Raw genomic sequence first — 10,376 nt, 5'->3', positions numbered from 1 at the left:
TGTATTTTGGTATCTTTTATGCTTTCTGATTGCCTCCAGGTAGATGTGATCAGGAGATGGGCTTCCCTTTTCACTTTTCTTCCTGAGAAATTTCAAGATACCACTTTTGGTCATTGTAACATAACATAGGATTTAATTTTCGGCCCCGTTTCCATTTTAGTCTTCCTGTCCTACTCCAAAATCCCTGTTCAGGCCTTTTATTTGTGATAAATAGTTCAGGGCCAGCTGTGGCTGTTTGTATTTAAGTGGAAACTGTCACTTTAAATTTTGAGGAGATATGTGCACATGCATAGTAGAACCCTCCAGGAGTGGGGGTGGAGTGTCCACTCACTCAGGTACCACCTCTAGTCACCAGAATGAAGGTGTGCAGACAGTGAGAAACCAATGAACATGTACAGAAAAAAGAATGTCCACACCTTTATCTCCATAGTTCTGTCAGGTGTCCATGACTTCCCTGATCATTCCCCCACTTGATCTTGTCCAAGATGGCAGCTCCTGGAGCAACTGAGCATCTTGAATTAGAAAACAATGGATTTCTTGCTTCTGCTACAAATTCCCCTAGCTGTAAGCCTTCCAGCCTTCTAAATATTCCTTTATATGTGGTTCAGAGTTCTGGCACCATTCACTTAGCCTGCTTGGTCTAGTATTCTGTGTTGTTGCTGACAGAGCTCTTTACTACACTTCTACCCGATCCGCCATCTTGTTTGTTCTACCATTGACTTTTTAATTAACACTCAAGCATTAGGCAAATCTGCTGCACAAGACCTTTTTAAAGCATGGAAGAGCAAAGATGTTAGTTTGAGCACTAAGGTGCACCTGACTCAAGACATGTTATTTTAAGTAGCCTCATATGCATGAAAAAGTTGGATAGTGGATAAAGAAGACAATAGAAGAATTGGTACATGTGAACTATGGTGTTACAGGAGAATATTAAAAGCATCATGGACTGCCAAAAGCACAAGAAGTACAGCCAGAGTGCTCCTTGGAAGCCAGGATGGCCAAACCTCGTCTGTCATATTTTGGACATATTATCAGAAGGGACCAGTCACTGGAGAAGGATGTCATGTTTGGTAAGGTGGAGGGTCAGAGAAAAAGAGGAAGGCATCAATGAGATGAATTGCCACAGTGGTGTCAGGGATGGGCTCAGGCATAGCAATGATTATGAGGTTGGTCCAGGACCAGGCAGTGTTTTGTTGTGTTGTGCATAGGATCTCTATGCATCAGTACCAACTCGATGGCACCTAACAACAGTTCCCTCCACTGCACTGTAAATGTTCTGTTTATAATGAGGAGAGGGCTAGTGCCCTGAAGAGTCTGTCCTGGATATCTGTGGTTTTAATTTTGAAGCCAGAAACCCAATCTTTCCCAGTACACAGGAGATCCATGAACTAGCTGATGGTGCATCGGTATGAGGAGGCTGCCAGACTACTGGGGCAATCCTTGTGCTGTGCTGGGAGGGGGACAGGATGGGGCTGCCTGAACAGTTCATCACAGAGAACTGTACTTTTAGTATTGGCACCACAGATCACTTATGGTTCCTTATAATCACCAGAAATACTGAGCCATTAGGGACCTGTACCATCCTTGATTATTCTCAGATTTACTTGCCTTGACGTCTGCTTAACTTACTGGAGTCCTTTCTATAAATGATTAGCATTTATTGATGATATTGCATCTCTCAGAGGGCTTGTTGCCATTGGGTAATTTGGGTCCTACTTATCTATATTTTAGGGTTGAAGATGTAATACGTGTTTTTTGTTTTCCTTCAGCTATTCTAGTTTCTCTGTGTTGTTTTTAGGAGGAAATTTGGATAGATTGAAAAGAAAAACAGCTCGCTATTCTGTTGCTATGATCTTGTTGCTAGAAACCTCTAATGCATTTACTTTAATCTTAACTTTTTGATCTTCTTTTAGATATGTATCTTATAAATAACATAATGGCTTTGTTTTGTTTTTTAACCCAATCTGACAATGTCTGTCTTCTAATAGAGAAAATGAACCTGTTCACAGTTAATAATAATGAATATGCTTTGGTTTTATTCCTTTGTTTTATTTATGATTATTACTGGTTTTAATTGGTTATTGTTTCTTTTCCTTTATTTTGGCTGTTTTTTCCTTTTTTTTTTTTCTCTGATTCAATCAAATATTTCTTCTTTCCCAAAATCCTCTTTGCCCCCATGTCTTAAAGTTCTTTATGATTTTTAGTTTGTGGTTTCTTTTTCTCCCTAAAAGTCAGGATTAAAATATTTCTGTAATAGTTTATGTTTTAAATTTTTTGCATCTCATAAAAATGCTTAATTTTTCAACTCACTTTCCTCAATTAAGATTTGTGTAATTGTTTGCTTCCTGCTATTACTCATCTTGCTGAAATGAGGCATATGATTTAAAAAGATAATGCTTCTTTTCTATTCTTCTCATTAGACTATACAAAGACAATTTACCTTTCATTCAGAATGCATCGTTAGCAAGTGATTTTGAAGAATGTTCACACCTACATGATACTCAAGTTCTAAACTCAGAAGTAAAAACAGAAGCTGATATGAATGAGGTAAAGTTGTCTTAAAATATGAACATAGTTTTTTGGTATAAATGAAATATATTTTTGAATTATAAATATGATATATGACTACTCCTCAAGATTCATCCACCCCCCCAATACGTGTTCTTACATGGTTGTTATTGTTATTGAGTGCAGCTGAGTTGGTTCCACCTCATAGCACCTTGTATAGGGATTTCTGAGGATTTTTTAATCTTTACAGGAGCAGAAAGCCTCATTTTTTTCTCCACAAAGCAGTTGGTAGCCTCAAACCACCAACCTTGTGACTCTCAGTCCAGTACTTATCCTACAGAGCCACCAAATTCCTAATTATTGTTGTTGTTGTTGTTAAGTGCTGTCAAGTCAGTCTAGACTCACTTGGTGAGCTTGAACTGGCAACCTTACATTTCAAACCAACCGTGCAGATCAGAGGGTTAACCTATACCAGGACTCCCAATTACAGAAAGCTGTAATTGCACCTATCTTATTTGGTTCCTTTGTTCATTCTTTCAGCAAATAGTACTGAGTATTTCATATATGTACTAGCCAGTGAACTAGGCACTGAAGATACAAAAGTGGGTAGAACAAGTTTCCTGTCATCCTGTAGTTGATATTTTGTTAGTAAAAATAGTGCTCAAATATAATCTCAGGGAGTGATGAGTAGTTTGAAAACAATACAAGAAGGTAAGTGAATACAGAATGATGAGAATGATCAGGGAAGCTCATGCTATCTAAAGTAGTAGCATTTCTTCTCTATTTCCACTCTGCACTTCAAACCCTTTGTATTTTTCTTCAAAGCACCTTTGTTTATTTACATTATTGACTTTAAAATAACAAAATGCAAATGTAGGAAAAACAATCAAAAGAATCCTAAAGAAACTTGTCTTCCTGTACCCATATAATATATATAATATATATATATATTTTAATTTAAGCATTATATGATAGGCACTTGTCATATCAGGCAAATGTAATGTTTTTCTGATATAATACTGTATAATATGTACTTTATTATTGTCACCCTTTAAGAATATTATATTCTGTAATAAAGGAAAAAGCCACATGTAGTTTGAAGTCTGGAAATGTATGTACCAAAATATTAAGAGTGATTGTCTGTAGATGGTAGGATTCTAGGTAATTTGTACTTTCTTATGTAGGAGGAGACTTTAAAAAGTTAGTGGAAAAACTCCATTATCTTTTATTTCATTTTTTATGAATTTTGGAAGCCCTCTCGTATACACTTATACATAGTTTGGACTTTGTACAATACTTTTACAGTCTCTATTAAATATATCATCCATTTATTAAATACATTATATTGCAAAATATAAACTACAAGAGTACAGCTTAAAGTGTAATTAAGCAAATACCCATATGGATTTCACTGAGCCTCAGAGTCTTTTATGTCTCCTATGTTTTCTCCTTGATCAAAGCTGTTGATGTCTCTATTCTACTATTGATAGCTTGTTCATCACTTTTGTTTTTGTTTCATATAATTCTGCTGCAAACATTCTGCTTATGTTGCCTCCTGGGACATATGAACAAATGTTTCTCTTAGGAATTTTGCTCAGAAAAATTTCTGGGTGAAAAAGTATGCATATTTTCACATGTACTTTATAATGTAAGATTATTTTCCAAAATACTTATAGCAATTAACACACCTTTAGCAGTCCAAAAGTTTTCATTGATTCTATAGTCTCCCCAACCTAATGTTGCTGCCAATCAGATGCATGTGAAATGGTGTTTCACTATAGTTTTAATTTATATTTCCATAAATGCTTATTTGAGCAAGTTTACATGTTATTGGTGACTCATGTTTCATCTTCTGTATGTTTTGCCCATTTATATATTGAGATTTAAAAAGAAAGCAAAACATTTTATTGTGAATCGGATGAAGGTTTACAGGGAAAATCCATTTTCTACTTAACAATTCATTACATATTTCATTTCATGTCATTGACTATAATCCCCACAATACATCCGTTATCTCACTTCTGCCCTGTGCTTCCCATTTCTATTCCTCTTCCTTTCCTAACCCCTCTGAACTTTGTCCATATGTAAATGCTACTCTTTTGATTGAAAATGATTTATTATCAAATAGCTGCATTTGATAACAAATAAATCGGAGTATCTCCCTAGAGCTATAGTTCCCCTATAAATCTATCTATTGTTTAACTGAAAATGTGAGTCTTGGAGGTGATTTCAGTTTCAGACCTGCAGGATGACTAATGGCCATAGTTTTGGGAATTCCACCAGTCTTGTTAGGCCAGTAAGCCTGTTCTTGGTTTTGTTTTGTTTTACATGTTTCTCCTAACCTATCCAGGACCTTCTAATGTGATCCCTTTCAGAGTAGTTGGTAGTTCTGGTCTCAGGGTTGTGGAGTCTGATGTTCAACTGGTCCATTAGTCCATACATCTTCAATGAATTGTTTTCATAAGTCTTCAATTTTCATCACTCTTCTATGATAAAGAGTGGAAAAGACCAATAATTGCACCTTGAATAACTACTCATGAACTTTGAAGACCACAATCACTGTTCACTAAAGTAGCATATCAGTATGCCAATTGACATCCAGGCCAAGAGACTTATTTCCTCAAGATGTTTGGTTATGTCCAAACAGTTTTATATATAACTTTTCTCCTTTAATGATTCATTACATTTATGGATATATTTGCAGCATAGACAAGTAAACATGTAGACATATCCTCTGTCAGACCAACATAGATTTGAGTATAGTCTCACTCTCCCTTCCACACCTGTTCAGGCTTAGTATCTGTTTATGCATGCACTCATTGTGGTTATTGTCAAGTGCTGTTGAGTCCATTCCAACTTATATCAGCCCTGTATAGTTTCCAAGGAGCAAGGGGTGGGTTTGAACTGCCGACTTTGCAGTTAGCAGTTCCATGCTTGTCCTGAGAGTCACACCAAGAATCCATGTATATTTGTGGGTATATTCCTACTCTCCCTCTCACAGACTTCCAGCTTTTGTGTCTATCCATGCATCCATTCATAGACCACTACAATTGTAGGATTGTATATATAACAATATTTACCTCTGTTGCCTTTACCCCTTGTACTCCTCCCAATGTCTTCCCATGCTTCCATCATTTTTTGTTGATCTCACTCTTGTTGTATATTTCTTTACCCTTCATTCAATGTAATATATTAACCTTCTAATTAGTGATTTACCCTCCCTTCCCCTACCACACTGCCAACCATCAAATAATATTTCTTTTTTGTGTGAAACCCTTCACTTTTCCTAATAATGGTCTCATTCAGCATTTGCCCTTTTGTGACTGATTTATTTCACTCAGCATAATGTTCATTCATGTTATGAGGTGTTTCTCAGATTCATTATTATTATTTAGCATTGCATAGAATTCCATTGTATGTATTTGCCATCATTTATTTATCCACCCTTCCACTGATGGGCATTTAGACTGTTTCCATCTTTTTGCTATTGCGACTAATGCTACAATTAACATGGTGTGCATTTATCTATTCAACTCCTGGCTTTAGGATATATGCTAAGTCGTGGGGTTACTTTGTGATATGACATTTCTATTTCTAGCTGTTTGATGAAGTGCCATACCATTTTCCACAGTGGTTGCACCATTTTACACTTCCAGAAGCAGTGTTCTAGTGTCTCCAAATCCTCACCAACATTTATTGTTTTCTGTTGCTCTGAATTTTGCTATTAATGCTGGGGTGAAATGATATCTCATTGTTGTTTTGATTTATATCTTAAAGCTGGTTTGAACCACAAGGTTGGCAGTTCATGCTCCTCAGAAACCCTATACAGGGTCGCTGTGGATCACAACTGACTCAATTGCACTTAACAACAACAACAAAATGACGAATGAATGCAAGCATTTCTTCTTATTTGTTGGCCACCTGAGTGTCTTCTTTGGTGAAGTGTCTGAAATGTACTTTGCCTATTTTTTAATTGGATTACTTGTCACTTTCTTGTTGAGGTGCTGAATTTTTCTATCAATTTTAGCCATTAGTTCCTTGTCTGATTTGTCATTGCCAAAAATGTCCTCACAATCTGTATATTCTATCTTTAGTCTTTGGTGAAATGTTTTGATGCACATAAGTGCCTAATTTTTAGGAGGCTCCAGTCATGTAGTTTGTATTCTGTTTTCAGGTGTGTCTAATACTGTACTTAGGCCATGTACTAAGGCCCTTAAGTTTGTTCCTATAAATAACCCCAGGTCACCGCAATTGAATGGACTAATAAATCAGGGAGATATATACTATTTACTGTCCCTTCCAAATTACTGTCAATAAGTAGAATGAAGAGCAGACAATCCAATAACTGATGACTATAAGCTGGGTCTTGCATTTTTTATATGAATAAAATAATGAGAAAAAGAAAAATGAATCAGAAGCATAAAACATCATTGTAAACACATGTATGAAGAAAGAAACAATCATAGTAAAATATATGTTTATTATGAACAACTCACAACCATTACGCTATCTGAGTTTCATTGTTTCATCATTGAAGATACTGTTTCTGATAGTCTAACTATGTGTATGGAACTTGAAAATGAAACCCAAAACCTCGTTCATGCTGGGGGGATGAGAAAATCATAGAGGTGGAAGTGTGGAGACTCTGAAGAGAATATGGTATAGGGAGCTATCAAAATGACCTATAGTAGTTGCAATACAACGTGGAAATAAAGAAGAAAATGAAATGCAAGGGGAAATATGTTTGGAAAAGGGGAGAGAAAAGCAAGTGCTTGAGAAGAAAGAAGATACAACATACTTTGACAGTGAAAGACAAAAAACTATTGATAAAGCCCCTTGACAGCAGAGAATACCAGAAAGATGTTTATCTGTGCTTTACTGACTATGCAAGGCTTGCGATTGTGTGCATCATCATAAACTATGGACAGCATTGCGGAGAATGAGTATTCTGAGAAGTGAGTTTGTTGCTATGAATTTTCCTCTCAGCACTTTTTTTTTAAATGTTTTATTGTGAATTATGTGATAGTTTACATGGGAAAACATTAGTTTTACATTAATTCTATCGTATATTGTCTCATTGCCATGGTTACAATCCCCTCCATGCATCATCAACCAACCAAAGAGTATACCCTGCAAGCCTGCCCCCGGCCCTCCGGTCATCAGCACACAGCCCCTCTACCTCTCTGGATCTCAAGTCCCCAGCTGCTCCATCTCTCCATCTCTGCCTCCATCTCAGGCATCACTGCTTCTCTGGGTAGGGTCCCGCTCTCCGTTCTTCTCTGTTGATGGTCCTAGGGACCTCCGCTCCTAGACTGGAAAGTTAATCACTCCCCTCCTTGCTATAAAATGTCTACTTTTACATTTCCAACCCTCATAATCAGTCCTGATAACAGTTATTCACTATTGTATCACAAGAGACCCAGCTGTATTTCATTTCATCAGTCCCGCCCAGACAGATTAGATACTACTCACTGGAGATTCTACCTTCCTCCAGGCCCTCTGGATCTAGGTTCCCTCTTGAAAGCTTGTAAGCCAGTCACTTCTTGCCTTTGTAGCCCCACCCCACCCTCCACCCCCGTTTTGGGTAGCCAATGTCCAAGTTGCCCATCTCTGTATACTCTGTGTGTGGAGGGGGTGGGAATGATTCTTGCTGTAAGGATTTGTTCCCTCTTTTGAGCTACTGCATCCATAGGTGTAGGTCAAGTTCATCAGATTACTCTTTGTTTTCCTCTTCTTTCTTCTTCTGGTTGAGCTCTGATCATTCAGTCATTGAAGCCAGGTCAAGTGGGTATTATCTGCAAGTGTGGGTGTTCTTGTACATATGCCCTCTCTTCTTAACAACTGGATGCTTCACTCTCCACTCTAGTCCTCTGTGGCTATGTCACTGATTCTGGGCCCAAGAGTCCCCAGGTCTTGCCACACTGCTGGCCAACCACGTCTTCACCTGCATTTACAGAAGTCTATTGAACATTGTAGGGCTTAGCTCACCGCTTCATTGCTGTTTTTCCCTCACTTCCCCTTATCGGTGACGAGCGTGGTCACCAACTCTCAGTGCTTCTTTTGCTGTGTTTCCAAGATGTTGGTATTTTGTGTTTTTCATTCTCATGTAATTCAAGAATTTTATTTTTTAAATTTCTTCTATTGTTGTTTTTGTTTAGTACATCAAGTTGGTTCCAACTCATTACAACCCTGTAGAGGGTTTCCAAAGAGCAACTTGTGAGTTTGAACTGGTAATCTTGAAGTTTCAACCAACCTTGTGGTCCAGTGCATTATCTTGCCATGCCACACTAGAACTCCATTTCTTCTATTGTTGTTGTTTGTTAAATGCCATCGAGTCAGTTCCAACTCATAGAGACACCCTGTATAGAGTTTCCAAAAAGTAAGGTGAGCTTGGACCTGCCGATCTTGCAGCTCAAACCACCCTCACAGGGTGCTACTCAGTTATCATATATTTGATTTTTCCCCTTAATCTTCCTTTTGTTAATTTACAATTTTATTATGTTTTGATCTCAGAAAGTGCTTTGTAGTATTTCAGTGTTTTAAAATTTATTGTGGCTTAACATATATGGTCTATTCTGGAAAATGTTCCATGTGTACTGAAAAATAATGGCTATTGTGCTGTTGTTGGGTGGAGTGTTTTATATATCTTTATAAAGTCAAGTTGGTTGACAGTGTTGTTTTGTTCTTCTGTGTCTTTATTGCATTTTTTTCTAATTCTGCCCTTCATTGAAAGTGGTGTATTAAAGTCTCCAACTTTTATTGTAGAGTTGTCTATTTCTCTCTTCAGCTCTGCTAGAGATTGATTATTGATTTATCTTGAGGCTGTTTCATTGGGTGCATACTTATTTGTTATGACTTTGTCCTCTTGTTCAGTTGACCCTCATAATATAATGCCCTTCCTTGTCACTTATGCTGGTTTTCTTTGTTGTTATTGTTGACAGCCGTTGAGTCAGTTCCAACTTATAGCAACCCTACATAGGGTTTCCATTGAGCAGCTGGTAAATTTGAACCACCAACTTTGTGATTAAAACCAACCATGCAGTCCAGTGCATTATCCTGCAGCACCATACCAGGACTCCTTAACATCTATTTTATCAGAAGTTAATATTTGCCATTCCTACTTTTCTTTGCTGGCCATTAATTTGTTCTATTTTTTCAATCCTTTGATTTTTAATCTTTTATTTTATTTTTTTGTCTAAGGTGTAGTTCTTGTAGATAGCATATTGATGGGTCCTATTTTATTATCCATTCTGCTGCTCTCTGTGTCTTGACTTGCAATTTAATCTGTTTACATTCAATGTAACTTTGGCTAGGTGTGGTTATTTTGTGTTGCAATTAGTTTCTTTGTTCCACATGATTTTATGTGCTGATTTAATTTGTGTGTGTGTGTGTGTGTGTGTGGTGTTCTTGCAAATATTTTCACTGCTATTGTTTTGTTTTCTAAGTTTAAAGTTTTTTCCTCTTTATTTTGAAGAGAACATTTATTCATTTTCTGAGGTTACTCTGCAATTTATTATTTTCTTCTGAAGTTGAAAAAACATCTGTTCCATCTTGAAATTGACTTGACTGTTTGTTCCCTGTATTTACTTTGTAAATTTCTTCATTTACAAATTGATAACTCTGGTTCCCTGTTTTTTAGTCTTATAGGTTTGCTTTATTTTGGATACTTCTAAATTTAGTTTAGTTCTGGGTTGTTTTATCATATGTGTTAAACTCAAGTTGTTGTCTCTCAAAGAATTTCCTTTAGTACTTTTTGTAGGGTTACCATGGGTTTTACAAATTCCCTTAATTTCTGTGTATCTGGAATAATACTAATTTCACTCTCTTATTTGAGGGACAGTTTTAATAGGTATATGATTTGTGGCTGG

General features: G+C 36.8%; 1 protein-coding gene across 1 annotated transcript in view; it reads left to right on the top strand.

Moving 5' to 3' along the window:
- The window catches only part of DNAH14 (dynein, axonemal, heavy chain 14), a 641,625-nt gene that overhangs the window by 50,320 nt on the left and 580,929 nt on the right, over positions 1 to 10,376 (top strand). Inside the window, 1 exon segment of the mRNA XM_006871162.1 lies at positions 2,452 to 2,547. Within this exon segment, the coding sequence (XP_006871224.1) occupies positions 2,452 to 2,547 (96 nt within the window).

The sequence above is a fragment of the Chrysochloris asiatica genome, unplaced genomic scaffold (genome assembly GCF_000296735.1).
Source record: "Chrysochloris asiatica unplaced genomic scaffold, ChrAsi1.0 scaffold00161, whole genome shotgun sequence".
Classification (NCBI taxonomy): Eukaryota; Metazoa; Chordata; class Mammalia; order Afrosoricida; family Chrysochloridae; genus Chrysochloris; species Chrysochloris asiatica.
This window is presented reverse-complemented; position numbering and strand designations above follow the sequence as displayed.